Source organism: Hemicordylus capensis, chromosome 4, assembly GCF_027244095.1.
Source record: "Hemicordylus capensis ecotype Gifberg chromosome 4, rHemCap1.1.pri, whole genome shotgun sequence".
In the NCBI taxonomy this organism is placed as follows: Eukaryota; Metazoa; Chordata; class Lepidosauria; order Squamata; family Cordylidae; genus Hemicordylus; species Hemicordylus capensis.
Window position 1 is genome coordinate 279,924,332 of NC_069660.1, and position 19,870 is coordinate 279,944,201.

The window sequence follows — 19,870 nt, forward strand, 5'->3', positions numbered from 1 at the left end:
AACCATGACCAAACTTGCTATGCCCCTGGGCCAAATTAAACTCTGATTTTTAGGCTAAACCATCCACTCAAGCTCTACTTTATTTAGAGTTTGTGTTAGTGTGTGTTCAAAAAAGTAGGTTGCAAATTCGATAGGAAGCCAATGGGGGTTAATTTCCAAGTCCTTTAGGTATTTTGAAATATTTATCCAAATTTTAATACTTTAAGTCCCTTTGCTTTGTATTTTATATTCAGGGTGATATAAAGATGAACAAATGCAGAGGAATTCACTGAACACAGCATATCCCACAGGAACTTGCATGGCAGACTAAAACGCTGCTGCTCTATTTACAGCATTAGGAAAGGAACAATTAGACATTCAAACTAATAATCCTCTAGCACATGTGCCAGGAAATCAAATACACATAGAGATTTTTTAGAACAAGGATAAACTGTACTACGAGTGATAGCAGAATCATGAATTATTCTCCACCAGGAACGTGCTTCTATTCCCAGGACTTACTTGTGTTTTAGTTTCCTGACTATAGCTTTGTAAAAATTATCTTTTAATGCCATCATTCTTTATTTTTAAATAACATGAATTATGGCTTATTTACATTGTGCTGTAGTGGTCTGACCAAATGCCTTCCAATGCTGGTAAGAACAGGAAGGCAACAGACAAGCTTCTGTTTTGGAACTATAATAGGTGAGGAAAGCAATCAGATGATTGTTCAATCACAGGCTGGGTTCTGCGCTTGCTCAAGAGGCGCTCTTTGGCTCCGCCGAATCATTCATGTGGTGTGACAGTTATCTTTGGCAGGAGAGCACCTTTCTCCTCAGTTCCTGATTGGCTGCAGCATGATGAGGTTGAAGTTGAGACAGAGTCAGGTAAGTCCATGGCAGTGTTTCTCAACCAAACTGCGCATGAATAATATACCGCTCCATGACTCCAAAAACGTTGAGAAACACTGGTCCATGGGGCAGTAATAAAATGCCTTAGGTGAGGGGATAGCCAGGCAGGTGTTGTGAGTGAACATGGATCACCAGAAAGATCACCTGTTACAGGTAAGCAGCCTGTTTATCTTTGAGGTGATTTATCTTCCCTTACAACCTGGGTGACTAGCGAGCTCTCACAGATGGAGGTGGGTGCTAAGATACGACGTCACAGCACTTTCTTAAGAACATCTGGCCAAAGTTGGCCTCCGCTGCAGATCAGATGTCCATTGCATAGTGCTTCACGAATGGTAAGTATATGTCCTTCATACTTATGCCTGACACATAAGCAGCAGATGTAGCAATGGCCCTAGTAGAATGGGCTCTTATTCTAGATGGAGGCTGAACACCTTGCTGTTTATAACAGACGAAAATCAGCTCAACAAGCCAGTGCGAAAGCTTTTGTCCAGCTATAGGAAGGGCCCTGTTGAATCCTTTATGGGAGATAAAGAGCTGATTAGATTTCCTAAAAGTTATTGTCTTTTCCAGGTAATAGAAGAAATATCTTCTATTGACAAGGGAATGCATTGCCTTTTTCAGTGGAGTCGAAGGATCCAGAAAAAAAGGTAGGCAGAATAATATCTTGGTTCAGATGAAAACCGATAACCACTCTAGGGGTAAATCAAGGATCAATCCGTTTTACCAGTTTAGTGTGGTAAAACTTCAACTTGGAGTGCTGTTAAATCGCTGAGCCTTCACACAGAGGTTATGGCCACAAAAAATGCAACCTTTAAGGAAAGATGTTTCAGAGTAGAGGAGAACAGTGGCTCAAAGGGAGTTTTGGTGAGCGAAAAGAGCATCAGTGACAGACTCCAAGGCTGAACTGGTTCTCAAATAGGTGGGAATAGATTATTTATGCCTTTGAGTCCAGGTACAGCCATCCCGGTCTGGGTAGCAAGCAGATAATGCAGCTAGATGAACTTTTAGTGAAGTATTTGAGAGACTGGAATGTTTCAGGCTGGTCAGAAGAGGATCTGGTGAATAGATGGTGAAAAGGGATCAAAACCCTTAGAAGCAGCATTTTCATTTAGACATTTAATTTCTGTAGGTGGGTTCTTTCCACTCATTCAACAGAATCCTGTCTGTTGAATGCACACTGTCAAGTTCAGTATGCTGTCAAGTTCAGCATCTCCAAGTTTGGGTGAAAGACACAGTTCTTCTCTCTCTCATGAGCAGATTCTGACATTGTGGCAGGCGCTGTTGGTTCCCCTTGGAGAGGAGCAACATTGAGGGGAACGACAGTTGTTGTGGCCACCAGGGTATGATCAATATTCACTCAGTAAAGTCCTGTAATACTGTACCTTGCTCAGTACCTTGGAAAGTAGGGAAGAGGTAGTAAAGATGTGTCAACCAGGACATCTAGAAAGCATCCCCTAGGGAAAAATTTCCTAGACCCACACGAGAGCAGTACAGAGTGCATTTCTTATTCTGCTGTGTTGCAAAAAGGTCAACTCTCAGGGTCACCCAATAGCGGAAGAGGTTGTACAGAATGGACTGATCCGACTCCAACTCATACTGTTGATTCAGTGAGAAGTATCTGCTCAAGGCATCCGCGAGAACGTTGTCTGATCTCTTGATATGTAATGCTGTTGGGTGGACACAGTGATCTATGCACCATGACCATAGCTAGTGAGAGAGATTGCATAGAGAATGAGAGACAGCCCCGCCCTGGCAGTTCAGGTACGCTATCGCTGGTCTGAACTCCAACAGAAACCACAGCTGCAACTTCTGCATTCAAAAACGAACATCGGGGACTATAGATGTGCATGAATCCATCAGGCTCAGTAGCCAGTGAATTGATCTGGCATGTTTCTTTGGTTTGCATAAGAAGGCAGTGGTTAGAGTCACGAGGTTTCCCTCCTGTCTTTTGGTAGGCAGGCCTTCTTCATACATTAGTTCAAGACTGCTCCTATGAACTGGATTTTGTTCAAGGTGCGAGAACAGATTTCACAGTTATGCCCAGCCAGGATGAAAGATCCAGTGTGTAACTGAGATTGAAAAGAAGGGTTTCCTTGCAATTTGAGGAAAGGAGCCAATCGTCTAGAAGGGATAAATGGTGACACCCCATGTCCTCAGGTGTGCTATGATGGCACTGACACAGTTTGTGAAGACGTGGAGAGTGGTAGATAGATTGAACAGAAGGATGGTGTACTCGTAGCAGTCCTGGCCCACCATGAATCATAGAAATTTTCTCTGCTCTGGTCAAATTCCCATGTGGAAATAAGCATCCTTTAAATCAAGCATCACAAACCACTTTTCTTCTGTCAGTAGTGGGAGAATGGTCTTCAAGGAGATCATGCAAAACATTTTCAGTTTTATGTATTTGTTCAAATGGCGGAGATCCAGAATAGGGTGAGACCCTTGCCTTTTGGGGCACCTGGAAGTATCTTAAGTAAAAGCCTCTGTTCTGATTCTCTAACAGAACTGGCTTTATAGCCCCTTTCTGCAGCAGTAAGAGGACTTCATCCACAAGTATTGGAGTCGAGTGGGTGTATGTATTTGATTCCTGTGTAGGCAGCTTGAAAATTCTATTGTAAAGCTGATGATGGATAACACCCAGGCACTGGATATTATGCGACACCATTCTTCTGAATAGCAATACAAATTGGAGAAGGGACGAGATGGTGAGATACTGAACAGATTGTCAAATGGACTGCTTGGAGGAGTCCTGAGGAGGGGTCTTTTGCTGTTGATGTTGTCTCAGGAAGTTTTGGCATTATGGTGCATACTTTGAAGAGTGTCTAAAATCCTTTCTGCCCATCTGTGTAAATTGGTGTGTTTGTTTCCCAAAGGGCTTAGATATCTGGGAGTAAAATAGTTGTTGGGAAGATGATGTAAATGTCTTCACCGTATATTTCATTTTTAAAAGTTTTCCCACTGTCTCATCTGTATGAGATTTGAAAAGTCCTTCACCGTCAAATGGAATGGTCTCAATTTTTTCCTTCATATCATTTTGTAAGGATGTAGAAAAAAGCCATGCATACCATCTGAGAGTTATAAAGCCTGTGAGAGAACAGGATCCCATCTCTGCAAGATGTTTTGTGGTAGAAGATTGCCTAGTAATATCTGCTGTTTACTGGAGGGAAGATTTGAACTTCTCTCGGAAGGCCTCAGGGGCATCTTTTAATTCGTCCTTCAAGGAGTCCCACAATGAAAAATGATATTTAGACATGCAAGCCACATAGTTGGAGATTTTGAGAGCTAGACAGGAAGAAGAATAAAACTGACATCACACTGAGTCCAGCTTATGCCCCTCCTTGTCTACTGGGGCCAAGTGCAATTTGGTGGGTGTTGCACAGACCGCACAGTCTACCACCAAAGAAATGGGTGGGAGATGTTTAAATAAGAAAGAGCATGAATCTTCCTGAACCCTGTACAAGTTCTCAAATCGTTTGAGGTTGTAGAAGACACAAAGGGCATGTCCCAACAGACCTTTGTGGAATTTGCTAATACTGGTAACATTGGAAGAGCTGCAGGTTGTGTAGTTGTTGAACCTGACATTAAGTTATAGATGGGGTCTTCAGTCTCTGTTTTAGGTGTCTCCAATTCCAGATGCAATGTTGCCGCCATATCAGCTACCTGGATCCTATATGAGCAGAACCCAGGTTAGGGCATATAACTGGGGTCAAGGTCCTATGGGGAGTTCCAATGGTCAGTAGGCCATTTCAGTGAAGTGTAATTAGTAGCGGAGTGATGAAAGCACTCCATCCAGGGAAGGGGGGAACAGCATGGGGTGACCCTCGATGGTGATGCTGAAGGTGTCCTTGGTACAGGAGGCAAGTCTTGTTCCTCATCCTCCCAGTCAATCCTGTGCACTCCACTAAAAGTGGAGCCAGAAGGTGTGGTATTTTCAGAGTTGAGGACAGACTCCAGAGTAGACTATTTTAATCCGGCTGACATTGAGGAATGAGTCTAGTATTTGATCCTGTCGATGTTGAAGGCTTAGCCTTCAAGGTCGAGGGGTGTAACGTGGCTGAAGTTGAAGGCATAGATATTGAAGCCAAAGGGCAAGAACACTTGGGACTCATAGACAGAGATCCAGAGTGCTCCTTCTTCCTCTTTTTATAATGTTGGTGATGAGTTTCGCTGGTATGAGGTCTGAGCCATGACACCACACCCCTTCCCAGGGCCCTTCCTGACCCGGCGCCGATCGGTTGGCTTCCTGGGGTACCGGTGATGAAAGTTACGCACTAAACGAGGGGTGTCCACGTCCTCTGCGTACTCCCAGGACTGCTCTTCCAAGCCATAGCCCTTCCAATCCACCAAATATTGCAGACGACCCCAGTGAAGCCATGAATCCAGGATCCCCTTGGCCTCATACTCCTCCTGTCCTTCAACCAGAACCAGAGGCGGAGGTTCGGTTTGACCCCTCAGGGATGCGGGGGCCGTGCAAGGGAGAGCAAGGAACAATGGAACATAGGGTAAACGTGCATGGTAGATGGTAACGTCAAGTGAAAGGTGACAGGATTTAACTGGGCTTCAATCTTAAACGGGCCTAAATGCTTTGCGCCTAGTTTCTGACAGGGCCTATGAAGCAGTAGATGCCTTGTTGATAACCAAACTGAATCCCTGACTTTTAACAAGGCTATGCTTGGTATCTGCATACCACTTGTCGTCTTCCTTGGCCTGGTTTAACTGGTCCTTTAGTACTGTATGGATAGCCTGTAGTTCTTCCACAAACTGATCTGCAGTCGGAACCGAAGACCACGTGGTCACTTGCCCGGGATAACCCTGAGTATAAAATCCATAGGACGCAAAAAATGGGGTTTGTCGGGTTGACACATGCAGGGCATTATTATATGCGAACTTAGCGAGGGACAAAAGTTCCCTCCAATCAGTCTGCTAATGGTTTACATAGCAATGTAGATACTGTTCTAGCGTGGCATTAGTTCTCTCTATCTGTCCATTGGTTTGGGGGTGATATGCGGAAGACATATGAAGCCGCATATCCAAAAGCTTGAAGAGAGCTTTCCAAAATCTTGCAGTGAATTGGGTTCCCCGGTCAGACACAATCCCGTCCGGAAGTCCATGAAGCCGAAAGACATGATCCACCACCGCCTTTTGTTAAAACACAACCCCAAGGCGGTTTACAAAAGTTAAAACATACAATAAAAAGACAATAAAAATATTAAGCTAAAAAATATAAAAACAAACCAAATTTAAAATCTATAAAATACAAGGATAAAAACAATACAACAGGTAAGATGGTTGTAAAGACTTCTGATCTTGGTAAGTCTGTAATGAACTCTAGGGAGATCACCCTCCATGGTCCCTCCGGGGTAGGAAGTGGATGTAAATAACCTTGCAGTTTCCCCGGGGTGATCTTGGCCCGTTGGCATACTGGACAAGCTCGGACATAATCTTCTACATCCTGGTGTAGCCTGGGCCACCAAAAGTCATGATTTATTAAATGAATTGTCTTATATATCCCAAAATGCCCTGCGGGCCTACTCTTGTGACACTGCTGTAGGACCTCCCCTCAGAGCAGACCTTCAAGGGATGAAATGAACAACCTTAGTTGAGGACGTTGCTCAAAATACCCTCATATCCCAAAGTGAAGTGGATAATAATGAGGAACAGGGCCTTCTGGTCATGGCAAATTCCACGCTTGGAATAATTAGCAAAGAGATTGAAAATAAAACTGTTAATATAATAATGTCCTTATACAAATCTATGGTGCACCACATTTGGAGTACTGTGTGCAGTTCTGGTCACTGTATCTCAAAAGGGACATTATAGAGTCAGCATAGTGTAATGGTTAGGGTGTTAAGACTAGAACTGGGAAGACCCAAGTTCGGATCTCCATTCAACCATGAAACTCACTGGATGACTCTGGGCCACTCATGTATCTCTCAGCCTAACCTACCTCACAGGGTTGTTGTGAGGATAAAAATAATCATGTATACCACAAGGTGCTCCAGGCTCTTGATAATCTTGGTTCCCCTCTTCAGCACCTTTTCCTAACAACAACAATAATATAGAACTGGAAATAATAATATTATTATAGAAATGGAAAAGGTGCAGAAGAGGGGACCCAAGATGATCAGAGGCCTGGAGCACTGTGTTTATGGGGCAAGGCTACAACACCTGGGGCTTTTTAGTTTGGAAAAAAGATGACTAAGGGGAGACATGATAGGGGTCTACAAAATTATGCATGGTGTGGAGAGTTTTTTCTCAATCTCTCACACTAGGAGTCATCCCACGAAACTGATTGCCAGGAAGTTTAGAACCGAGAAAAGCAAGCACCAACAAAAGGAAGTACTTTTTCCACACAGTGCATAATTAATCTATGGAATTATTTGCCATGGGATGTAGTGAGATTACCACTAGCTTGTATGGCTTTAACTTCCAGCCTCAGAAGCAAGATGCTCTAAATACCAGTTGCAGCCAGGGGAGCAACAGCAAGAGAGAGGGCATGCCCTCACCTCTTGTCTGTGAGCTTCTTAGGGGCATCTGGTGGGCCACTGAGGGAAACAGCTTTTAATTGCATTATCGGGTTCTTATATGTTGTGAGCTACATCACAGAAATCTTGTATTTTCCTCCCATTTAAAACTGAGGGCAGAATATTCAGTGGCACCAAATAACAAAAGGCTCCTTTCAGTTCTCACGAGGTCCTACCGGTAACACGTGACTCTTCCTCGTGTGTGGCGTCGAAAAAGCGGAAGAAAATCATGTTTGAATTCAGATTCAGAACCAGCGTCGGAAGATAATGGAGTCAAATTACGGACGTGGGATACGGCTCAGAAAGAAAGAAAAGCGGCGGGGGGGGGAGGCGGGGAATCCGCCATGTTAAGCGTTAGTTGTGGAAAAGGGGGGGAAATGACTAGTGACGACGGACAATATTGTGACGATTTAAACCGTGCAAGGAGCGCAGCTCTCTCGGGATGTGCCGCTTCCCGGCCGCCGGAGCCGACCTCTTAATTTATGCGTTGAAGATAAATGTATATTATAATGGCGCCGTTGTGAGCATCCTGGAGGATGAATGATCGATCGCTAGAAACCACCCTCCCGCGATCTACCGCGCCCTCACAAGAAAGCGCCCGGCGAAGGACGCTGCCGCGGAGGGCAATGCCCCCGCGCTCGGGGCCGCGCCACGCCTCGCCCAGCCGGCTTCCTCTCCTCGCGCCCGTCTTCCCTGCCGCTGCTGCTGCTGCCGGTGCCAGGCGGAGGCTCCTCCCTCCCGTGTGACTGGCCCAGTGCCGCATGCGAGGCGGGAGGAGGGAGGAGAGGAGACCCAGCCAGCGGCTGCCCCCAGTGTGGTGGCGGCGGCGGCGGCGGCAGAAGAAGAAAGAGAGGCCGAGGCGGCGGCGGCGGCACCATCCTCATCCTCCGCCTCATCGGCTGCACCTCTCGCCGCTGCCGCCCGCTGACCTGCCGCCTCCCTCCCCATCCCTCATGACGGTTTGGTGCTGCCGATGCTCCCTGGCCAGTCACTTCAGGTAACGGGAGCCTCCTGGCGCAGTCCTCGCGGCCAGGCCGGCCGGGGGAAGTGGGTTTGTGGGTCAACAAAACGCCTGGCCGATCCAGCCGCCGCCGCCCTCCCTCCTTTGCCTTCCGCTCCTCCCCTCCGCCGCCCCCGCCGGATGAAACGTGGGACTCCGGCACTTGAGGCCGGTGGCTGGCCGGCTGGCCTTCCTTCTCTGGCGGATGCGCGTCTCTGCCTGGGACCTGCGGGGCGCTGGTAATGGAGGGAGGAGGAGGGTCTGTGCGGCGCCCACCAGATGCTAAGAGGGTGGGTGCCGCCGCCGGAGAGATGATGGAGGAGGAGGAGGAGAGAACGGGAGGAGAAGCAGGAGCGCGGGGCGGGGGAGAGGCGGAGGCGTGTGTCTGTCAGGTGGATGTGCTCTTGGCTGGGTTATTCTGGACGGAAGAAGAGGAAGGAGCGCCCGCGCCGCCACCTTTAAGCCCTCGACACTTCCATTGATGGTGATTGTGAATCAATGAATGTACAAGCTGCGTGTGTGTCTTTTTGTGCGCGCGCCGTATATATGATGGATGGTCGTATTTGAATCCTGCCTACATTTACACACAAATATATGTGTATGGAACTATATAGTACACAATATAATACTTAGGCATGCACCGTGTTTTGTAGCGTGTCCTAGCTACCTATTTTCCTGAATCCAAAATTAGTCGTCTCTCCACCGCGCCGAATTCTTTGATGTTAGAAATGCGGGGGGTGGGGGGTGTGAATCTTACCTTCAGAGTCCTCTTTCTTTTGGGTAAATACTGGTATAACCTTTTTTAAAGGGTAAACGTCTTCAGTTTGGTAAGTAAAGGCATCTGTTGATATCTGCCTATCACATCAGTTTTCCTTAGTCTGGAGCAGAAGTTCTTATTCTGGAGCAGGCAGTCTTGTTCCAGACTAAAGTCTTTCCTGTTCTAGACTTTGAACAATTGTGTGGATAATACTGTTACCTGGGGGAACCCAGTCAGCATAAACCAGACAGACAAGGATGGTTGAAGGAAGCAATATCACCGTTTATTGATTACAGCGCTGTGACCCCTTCCTGGTGCCTCACGGCCCTCCAGAGAAGAAGCCCCGAATCCCCCGATTTTTGGGGTTTTAAACCTTGGCATTGTTACACATCTGGGCGTTAACCTTTTGCCCTAGAACCAATTAGTTTACTTCATTAACACATGTGTTTGCCTCTGGGCTGGACTTTGCTCTGAGTTCCGGTCTTACAGAAAAGAGATAAGCAAATTAAGAGAAGATTCCTTCACATTCTAAGAAGCAGGACGAGTTACAGTTTAAAGTGATCCTATCATCTGGCGCCTATGTTAATGAAGCTAGTCCGTTCATACCCACTTCCCCCACCCTGTCTGCCCTTGATAGATAAGTGACTCATCACCAACTTCAGCAGTAGAAAACAATAGAAAAAAACAATAGAGGAATTTTCCATTCTACATCTCCCCCCTCAAGAGCCCATTTTATGGCTCTTCCTTTAAGGGTAGACTAGAATACATTGTTTTTATAAGCGGTGCGGTTTCCTTTCTAACTATGGCAGAAACAGCAGATTCTATTATTCTAGTTAAACAAGGTATTATACAAGGTAGCATTAGCAAAATTATAACAATGATAACAAAAACAACAAATAATGACTTTAGCCAGGCTAGGTCTGGCAGCCAACTCGTGAGCCATTCCCATATTCCCCATCCAGATGGGGGTTGGCCGATGCTGTGAAAGACCTGTATCGATTCCTTCAATTTGGCTGCCTCCTGATCAATTTTTCCCTGATTATTTACATAGTAACAGCATTTCTCCCCGATCAAAGCACAGGCACCTCCTTGCTGAGCAGCAAGAATGTCGAGCGCTTTACGGTTTTGCACAACCACTTTTGATAATGAATCAACCTCTTGCTGAACTTCCATTAACATTTTCAGAGTGCTATTGAAAGATTTTTCCATCTCCTTTGAGATGTTTTTGACCGCTATTTCAAGCTCAATCACCCCAAGTCCCGGTAGCATAGCCCGCCAAGCCTGGTGGAATCCGGTGTTGCGGACCACAAGGGGGTTCTCTGCGCCGCGCCTTAGGCGGTGCAGGAAACTGCCCATGTTCAAAACTTCAGAGGCATTTAGGCTTTTGCGGATCTCTACTTTGGGTGCCAGATAAGCAGGGGCACATCTGCCATTCCAACCTTGTGGCAGTGCTTTGTATGCGTTTTTACCACAGAGCCAGTACATTCCGTGTTCGAGCAAGGACAGGGTCAGGACGTCCCCCGTTTCCCACTTCATTGGCCCTACTCTTCGTTCTCCTATGCCCAGGGCCGTTCCACATTCTCTGTCAAGGCTGAAGGGTCCGGACTTGCTGGCCCTTCCCCCGAACCAGGAAAGTGTTACATTTGGGTCTTTGTGGTGTGCACAGGTTATGCTCAGCCAGAGGGTCCAGAAAGGGGATTCCCAAGTGTTAAGTTTGCTATCACACGTGTCATGCTTGGTTTGTGTTTTGTTGATCAGGATACCTAGCCGATCGTGTACATATAGGGTGTTTTTCCATAGGAATTTCGACTCCTCCCGCCAGTGGCCTTCAGTGAAATTGAATAGGGTTACAGAGGTGAGGGTCATCTCTCCCCCATACAATCCAGGATATTTGCCCACAGAGGGATCATCCCCATCGCACTCTTCCTGGTCTGGTCCATGATCGTCAGCCCGTGGCGTAAATTCGCCAAGGGATTTATCAAACGACCATGTGTGGGCACAGTGAGTGTAGGAGATCTCCCCCAAATTGGGTCCAGGTCCCCCTTTGTTCTCAATGCAAATTGGATTCTGGCCAATTAATGTTTCAACTTCATATTCCGGGACCCCTTTTGAATACCAATTTCGTTTCCATTCCCTTTGGTAGCGGTAGGTCTGGCGGTTCCCCCCTCCCGTGGTTGGTCGCCAAGCCAATTCGGTGGTGCTGATCCAGGGGGAGCACCAATTTACTCTGGGTTTCTGAACCCACCAATTTAGGGGGATGGGGCCCGCCACCAGAGCTACCTTCTCTTCAGAATGTATATCACCATGAGTACAAACCCAGCAGTCTTTAAGGGATGTGGCTCCGATTACAGTCTGAAGCCCAGGGACTTTCGGGTGGGAAACCTTGTAGGTGCTATTCACTCCTATTACCCATAAAAACAACAGTGTTCGAGACCACATTTTAGTTACAAGCTTGAAACCAGGAAATAACACTCTCTCTCCCACCCCCGCCGGTGGTCCGTACAAAGGGTGTGCCGCTTCCAGGTATGGGCACACCCGTAGGGACGTTCCAAAGATGTACCCTGGACCCGTGCGAAGACGTGCACCCGTTCCGGTAGGGTGTAGCAGGGGGTAGACTCAGGGTAGGCGACGTATCTTCAGCTTAGTCTCTCCAGTCTTCTGTGCAACCCACGAGATAGGCGCCTCTGCCCGTTTAACCCTGGTATGATGGACCCACGCCTTAATTCCTGCACATTTTAAAGCAGTTGGTGTGATTAACAGAATCTGATATGGACCTCCCCATCTGGGTTTCAAAGGCTCTACCTTCCATTTCTTCACCCACACCCATTCTCCCACTTCGTAGGGGTGTACTGGATCCACAATAGGAATGGGGATGGTTTCTTGTAGGGAGTGTCGTACATCGTGCAGGACCTTAGCCCATTGGGCCGTGGACGGGGGGTGGTCCTCAACTCTAGTACGCAGGATGGGTGACGCCCTCCCATACATAGCCTCGAATGGAGTTAATTTCTCCTTTCCCCTTGGTGTGTTTCTAATTTTAAACAGTACGTATGGTAACAGGGCCACCCAGTTCATTTGTGTGAGCTCAATCAGCTTGACTAGATGATCTTTGAGTGTCCTGTTCATACGTTCCACTTTCGCGGAACTTCGTGGGTTCCACGAGGAATGGAGTTTCCATTGTATTCCCAATGCCCTAGAAACGTCTTGCACTGCTTTGCTCACGAATGCCCCCCCATTGTCTGAGTTAATTTGTATTGGCAGTCCGTGGTTGGGCAGGTGATCGTTAAGCAAGTATTTAACCATAGCCTGCGCGCTTTCTGCCTTGCATGGTTTGGCTTCCACCCAGCCAGTTAGCGTGCATACAATGACCAGGAGATATTTATAGGGTCCTTGCCGGACCATCTCTGTAAAGTCCACTTGAATAATGTCCATCGGGCCGGCCCCCATTGCTACTTGCCCTGCTTGTCCTTGAGGCCGGGTATTGGGGTTGACTTTAGCACATTCTACACACTTCCTGGCTACTTGTCGGGTATGAGCAGACAAATTTGGTGCATAATACTTCTTCCGAATGAGTTCATACATAGTCTCTGCCCCCATGTGCGTGCCTTCATGTAAACCCTCCACAAGTCTTGTCACATATTCCTTGGGGACTAGTGTCTTCCCCCCTCTGATGATCCATTTCCCCTGCTGTTTCACGGCTCCCAGGGCTTCTGCCAGCTTTTTGTCTTCTGTTCCATACTCCCATTCCTCTTCCAGGGTAGCTAGGTCTGGAATAAGGGACACCATAATCATTTCGGCTGAGCGTGCAGCTAACTTAGCTGCTGCATCAGCTCTACGGTTGCCGCTTTCCACTTCCCCTCCTCCTCTCTGGTGTCCACGGCAGTGCATAAAAGCCAGACTGCGGGGTTGCTGCATGGCGTCCATGAACCGCTGGATCTCTTGCTGGTATTTCACTGGGTTCCCTTTAGAATCTAGCATGCCCCTTTCATGATGCAGTGCAGCGTACGCATGTGCCATGTTGTGTACATATCTTGAGTCCGAATAGAGGTTCAGAGTTTGCCCTTCTGCCATCTCACAGGCTCTGGTAACTGCAATTAGTTCTGCTAGCTGGGCTGAGGTGCCCGTGGGTAGCGGCTGAGCTTCGATAGTGTCCACTAGACTCACCACGGCATATCCTGCTCTTCTCACCCCATTTTCTACAAAGGAGGACCCATCTGTGAACCACTGCAGGTCTGCATTCTTCAGTGGGACCGTGCGTAGGTCAGATCGGACTGCCCAGGTCTGTTGCAACAGCGTTGGGCAATCATGCGTCTCTCCCTCTTCTGCATTTTCATCGGGTAGAAATGAGGCAGGATTTAAACTGGTGGTCACCTGTAATTCGACCTCTGGGTCTTCTAACAGCATCAGTTGATATTTCATGAGTCTAGAGCCTGTCATCCACTTGATAGTCCCTTCTTTTAACAAAGATCTAATGGAGTGTTCAGTGACTATTGTAGTCTTTGCTCCGAAAGTGAGTTTCTTTGCATCTTGTAACAGTACAGCTGCTGCAGCTACAACTCTCAAGCAGGGAGGGAATCCTCTTGCTACTGCATCCAATCTTTTTGAAAGATATGCGCAGGGTCGCATACTGGGTCCGACTTGCTGTGTCAGGACTCCCTTTGCTAACCCTCCCCGCTCAAGCACGTATAGCGTAAAGGGTAGCGTGAGGTTTGGGAGTCCTAAAGCTGGGCCCCTCGTTAGCATGTCTTTCAGTTCCTGGAACGCTTTCTTCTGTTCCTCTCCCCACAGCATCTCGCCTTCTCCTCGAGTCGCCTCATACAAGGGCTGGGCTATCTGGGCGTAGCCTGGTATCCAGACGCGACAATAGCCAGTCATTCCAAGGAATGCTCGCAGACCACGTTTGGATTTGGGTTCTGGAATGGCACAAATTGCTTCTACTCTTTCTCCTGATAGGTATCTCTGGCCTTCCTCCAGCCGAAATCCCAGATAGTTTACAGTAGTCTGTATAAGTTGGGCTTTGCTCTTGGATACTTTGTAGCCACAGTTTGCAAGTCTTTTAAGCACCTCTATAGTGAGTTCTTTGCAATCTTTTTCCGTATTTGTTGCGAGTAAAAGATCGTCCACATACTGCAAGACTGCCCCCCCTGGGGGTACAACTAGACCCTCCAGATCTCTAGATAAAGCTTCTGAAAAAAAACTCGGGCTGTGTATGAATCCCTGTGGCAATCTGGCCCAGCTTAGCCGGATCTGCTTGTTCTGGAGTCCCGGGGAGTCCAGGGGGGGGTGCCAGGTGAAAGCGAAGATAGGGATCGAGGCAGGTGCTAATCTGATTGTGAAAAAAGCATCCTTAATGTCCAGTACTGTGTACCATCTAGCAGCGCCTGGTACTCTACTCATTATGGTGTATGGGTCAGCCACTAGGGCTACCATGGGTTCAGCTCTTGCATTTACTGCCCGCAGGTCTTGCACTGGTCTGTAACGGCCTGGTTCCTTCTTTTCCACTGGGAAGAGTGGGGTATTCCATCCAGATTGACACTCTTGTAGTATCCCCTCTTCAAGGTACGCTGTGATAATTGGCTGGATTCCCCTCCTTTTCTCTTCTGAGATGGGGTACTGTGGTATATTAGCGGGTATGGCTCCTGGCTTCATTCGAATGCACACAGGGGGTTGGTTGATGGCCATGCCAAATCCTCCGTTTTCTGCCCAAACCTCTTTAGGCACTGGCAAGCTTTCTGCTATGTCTTGCGCTATCAAGACTCTGGTAGCTTCCGATTTCCCATCCCACCAGGCTTTCCACTTCCAAGCCTTTTCTTTGGGCATTTCTATTGTGCATATATCCCCCCCTTGTGGTGTCTCGAGGGTACAGCTTCCATCCTTTGAAAAAGTTAAAGTGGCTTGTAATTTGCACAGAATGTCTCTTCCCAATAAGTTCATTGGACAATCGGGGAGCCACACAAACTGATGTCTAAAAGTATTCCCCTTAAGACTGCAGTTGTCCACATCAAAGATGGGCCTGGAGTTACTGCGGCCCGTGGCTCCCTGTATTGGTAACTTGATAGCAGTCTTCTCTCCTATTGGGTGTTGAATGGCTGAAATAGTAGCTCCACTATCAATCATAAATGGCACCTTCTTCCCCTGTACAGTCAAAGTCACCATGGGTTCCGGGGTGAGTGGTAACTGGTGCAATGAACCCTGGCCCCGTCACTCCTCTTCCTCCGCGCGTCCAGCCATTACTCGCGAAACTCTGTGCCCTCTGTCTGCATTTCCCTCTTCAGGTCTTTCTGGACATTCATTCTTCCAGTGCCCATGCCTCTTGCAGATTGCACACTGATCGCGACCCAAACGTTCCTGTTGGGCTCCTCTGCCCCCTCGACCACGTCCTCTAGTACTGCCACCTCGCCCCCGTCTTCCTGGCAACTCCCCTCTAATGGCAGCCGCCATCACAACAGCAGCCTTTTGCTGTTTTTCTTCCTCCGTATCCCGGTTTGCATACACATTTCTAGCCAATCCCAGTAACATCTCTTCGGGCATGTCCACCGCCTCCTCTCTTTTCTGCAGCTTTCGACGGATGTCTTTCTGGGCTTGAGCTATGAAGGTCATGTTGATCTGTCTTCGGTTTCCTTCATTGTCTGGATCGATGCTTGTCCACTGCCGGTAGGCTGCCTTCAGCCGCTCCATGTATGCTCCGGGTGCCTCTTGGGGTCCCTGCAGGACTTCCGATACTTTAGCGAGATTGATATTTCTTCGTCCAGCCGCCCTCATGCCTTCTAGTACTAGGTCCCGATACTTGGCCAGAAACTCATCTCCCTTCCCCACGCCTGGATGCCAATCAGGGTCTTTGGTTACTAAATAAAGCTCATATAAATCTTTTGGGGTTATCTCTGATTTGAGTTTCTTTGCTTGTTCGTCTAATGACTTTTTCATTCCTTCTTGGACACGACTTCGCTCATCCGAAGACAGCAGCGTGTGCATCAGTGTCTGTATGTCTCCCCAGGTGGGACGGTGGGTACGCATGATCGTCTCGAAAAGTTCCAGCATCTCTCTAGGGTCTTCAGTTAGGGTCTTGGTGGTGCGCTTCCAATTCAGCAGGTCCGCAGACGAAAAAGGCACATACTGGTATTGGTACACAGCTTCCCCTTTGTCCCCGTGGAAGGTGGTTACACGCAGGGGGGCCATGGTCACTCCCTCTCCTTCTTCTGGGTTTAACTGTTCCTTGCCCCCCTTCTCTTTTCTTTCCTTTTCCAATTCTTCCACCCTAGCCTGTAGTTGCTTGAGTTCTTCCTGTTCGGCTGCCTCACGTGCTCTGAACTCAGCCTCCTTCTTCTTCTCCCACTCTAAACGCTCCTGTTCCTTCTTCCTTTTCGCCTCTTCTTCTTCTTTTTCTTTCGCATACCGTATGCGCTCCTCCGTTTGCCTGAACTGGTATGGAGGATCGCTCGGTTGGGGAACTTTGGGGTATAACGGGTTGTAGGGTGGAGGCGGTAGGGGCGATTCTGGCTCTTCCTCAGGCTCCAGGAGCTGGGGTGGAGGCGGGGGTAACGCGCTTGGTGGTGGTGCCGAGGCCTCTTCTCCCTCCAACTTTCGTAGCTTGCCCTTGCCTTTGGTGCGGAGCGCTAGCACCGTCTTTGCCCCCTGTTTCTTCTTGCAGTCCTGTAGCCATTTTGGCCCCTCTATAACGTTCAACATCCACTGGTCTATGTATGCATACTGGTCAGGGTGGCTTTCAGTCACTGTTATGTGAACCTTGCGAATCTCATCTATCTCAAAACTTCCATCTGCCGGCCAAGTTGGACTTTGGGCTGGCCAGTTCAGTGTACAGTGTCTAACCAGGATTTCGGGCTTGCAGGGTGGGTCGCCATAATCTCTAGTGAAACCTTTCCTAAAGTTCTGGACCATACAGTTCAGTGGGGTGCATACCTTTGACCCACCCCCACCCATAATTACAGAATTGTGCTCTCTTTCACTCAAGACAAACAGACAAATAGGAGAGGGAAACGGACTGCGGGTAGGGGGTCCCGCAGTGAGCCACAGAGGGATTATAGACAGACAACTTCACAGCCCGCACCTCCGATTTGGGTCCCCTTCTCGTCGCCGAGAGAGAGGACTTACTCAGGAGTCCCGCCTTGCCACTGCAAGGACCACTTTCACGGTGGGTTCCCCTCTTTAGGGTCCCCCTCTGCACTCACCAAATATCTTTCAAACTGCACACATTCACACAACCTCCCTTTTCCTCCCAGAGCCCGTCCTGCTTCTAGGCAGTGCCCTCTGCCTACAGCGGCTCTTGGCACAGGGTGGGCGATTCCCTGGCTCCCCTTTGTCTCGAGACCCTTAATACTCCACCTGTCCGGACTCCTGCGTTGGTGTGCCTCGTTCCGCGCCCGTCTTCGGTGGGCTTGGGAGTTTAGGTCTCACGTCGTCGGGGGTCAAAACCTTCCTCCTTTCAAAAGGGAGGAGTGGCGCCTGAAGGGTTGCTCTCCCACGGCGTGAGAAAGGATCCCCCAAGCAGCCACCGATGGGCAGGTAATTCACCAGCCGACCATCCGAGCTTGAACGGCACCAGTTTATGTTACCTGGGGGAACCCAGTCAGCATAAACCAGACAGACAAGGATGGTTGAAGGAAGCAATATCACCGTTTATTGATTACAGCGCTGTGACCCCTTCCTGGTGCCTCACGGCCCTCCAGAGAAGAAGCCCCGAATCCCCCGATTTTTGGGGTTTTAAACCTTGGCATTGTTACACATCTGGGCGTTAACCTTTTGCCCTAGAACCAATTAGTTTACTTCATTAACACATGTGTTTGCCTCTGGGCTGGACTTTGCTCTGAGTTCCGGTCTTACAGAAAAGAGATAAGCAAATTAAGAGAAGATTCCTTCACATTCTAAGAAGCAGGACGAGTTACAGTTTAAAGTGATCCTATCATCTGGCGCCTATGTTAATGAAGCTAGTCCGTTCATACCCACTTCCCCCACCCTGTCTGCCCTTGATAGATAAGTGACTCATCACCAACTTCAGCAGTAGAAAACAATAGAAAAAAACAATAGAGGAATTTTCCATTCTACAATACTACCCATAAGTAGTTAATTCCAGCCTAAGACTGCAGGAATCTTTCTGTATTTTTCTTTCCTCCACCATTAAAAACATACCAAATACCCAACTAATATATATCTCTTTCAAACTGGGACCCACAAATGTAGGCTTAGCTTAAAAGTAAAGTGTGCTGTTGCCTCCTGGTGACAACAGAGCCCTGTGGTAGTCTTTGGTAGAATACAGGAGTGGTTTACTATTACCTCCTCTCGCGCAGTACAAGAAGATGCCTTCCAGCACCTTCCTATATTGCTGCTTCCCGATATAGGTGCATACAAGCGGGGTTTCAAACCGGGAACCTCTGGTTTGCTTGTCAAGTCATTTCCCTGCTGCGTCATTAGGTGGCTAGGCTTAGCTTACTAGCCAGTTATTTGTGGTCCTCTCTTCCCTCAGATCCTTTTGTGGCACACAGGCAAAGGGGCTTAGGAGAGAAGTGGGTCTTCTGTCATTCACAGTGGGATATGGCGATAAGAAACAGTGGGAACCCTCTCCAACTACTCAGAAAGAATTCCTGCTGTTTCTTATCTTCTCAAAATGGCCGGTGAGGAGATCTACATGGTGCTGGATGTCCTGCTCGCCTGAAGGCTGTGGGCACTTAACCCTGGCAAGCTGGCAAGTGGATTTGTAGGTGCCTGGCGGAAGTACAGAAGAAAGTAATTCCCCCATTCCTAGGTTGTGGTTAGATTAATTACTACAATTTCATTCTGGATTCATAAATGTCAGGTGGGTGTTAAGGGATAGTAGCATGCATTTTGACAATACAACATGGAAGATTAAATAATATCCTTAGAAGCCTCTAGGAAAAGATTATTCTGGCATTTATCAGAGGGGCTTGAATTAGAATATCTGGTCAGGGTCAGAAGTTAGTACACTATAGTTCTGACACTATAGCTGTTGGTATTTTTGAGTGCTTTACCATCCATATTACATACCCAGGCAGTAATGACCATCTCTTCCCACTTTGGGTTTGTGCATGTGGTTGTAGCAGATATTTTGGTACAAAGGAGCTTTCATCTGACACATTAAACATGAAAGTAAAAAATGAACATGAGCACAATTTAATGGATCCAAACAGTAGCATGGATGTTTTTATTAAACTCCCAAATAATATGGCAGATTCACGCATAATGCATGTTAACCATTGGGTGTGCACATGGTGGGTATCTGTGGCCAGTTCAAGCAGGTCACACATGGTGCATACAGTTAAACAGATACATTCTGTCATGTACATGAGTTATACTTTAAATGCGATATGCTGTTGGTTGATATTTGAGTGATTGTTGCCATATGTAGTAAAATGTACTAACCATGCAATTTCTAGAAATAGTGTGTTAACTAGCATTAATCCTAACTAGTGTTTTCATGACTGGCACAGCACTTACATTTGTGTAAGAGAGGTGGGATTTGCACTGACTTCCCCTCCTTTGGCCACCAGCTTGTCATACTCCCCATTATTCCTAAGAGCCCACTGGCCTTCAGGACTGGCTTCCGCACAGGGGGCTGAAAGAGGGGACAAGAAAGTCCCGTTCCATAAGCAGTGTGCTACTTACAGTTCTCTGGATACAAGCCAAAGTAATAATACATAATGAGGTATTTCACACAGTCAAAAACTGTGTT

General features: G+C 47.7%; 1 protein-coding gene across 3 annotated transcripts in view; it reads left to right on the top strand.

Annotated features, from left to right (window-relative positions):
- The first annotated feature begins 7,761 nt into the window (after positions 1-7,761).
- Positions 7,762-19,870, top strand: part of OSGIN2 (oxidative stress induced growth inhibitor family member 2) — a 38,075-nt gene continuing 25,966 nt past the window's right edge. Inside the window, exon 1 of one of the 3 annotated variants that reach the window (XM_053245127.1) lies at positions 7,762-8,411. In XM_053245127.1, coding sequence (XP_053101102.1) covers positions 8,176-8,411 — 236 coding nt within the window. In that variant the 5' untranslated portion in view covers positions 7,762-8,175. Of the gene's footprint in view, positions 8,412-8,765; positions 8,899-19,870 lie in introns of those variants that run through there. The other 2 variants (XM_053245128.1, XM_053245129.1) reach the window with 2 other exon arrangements.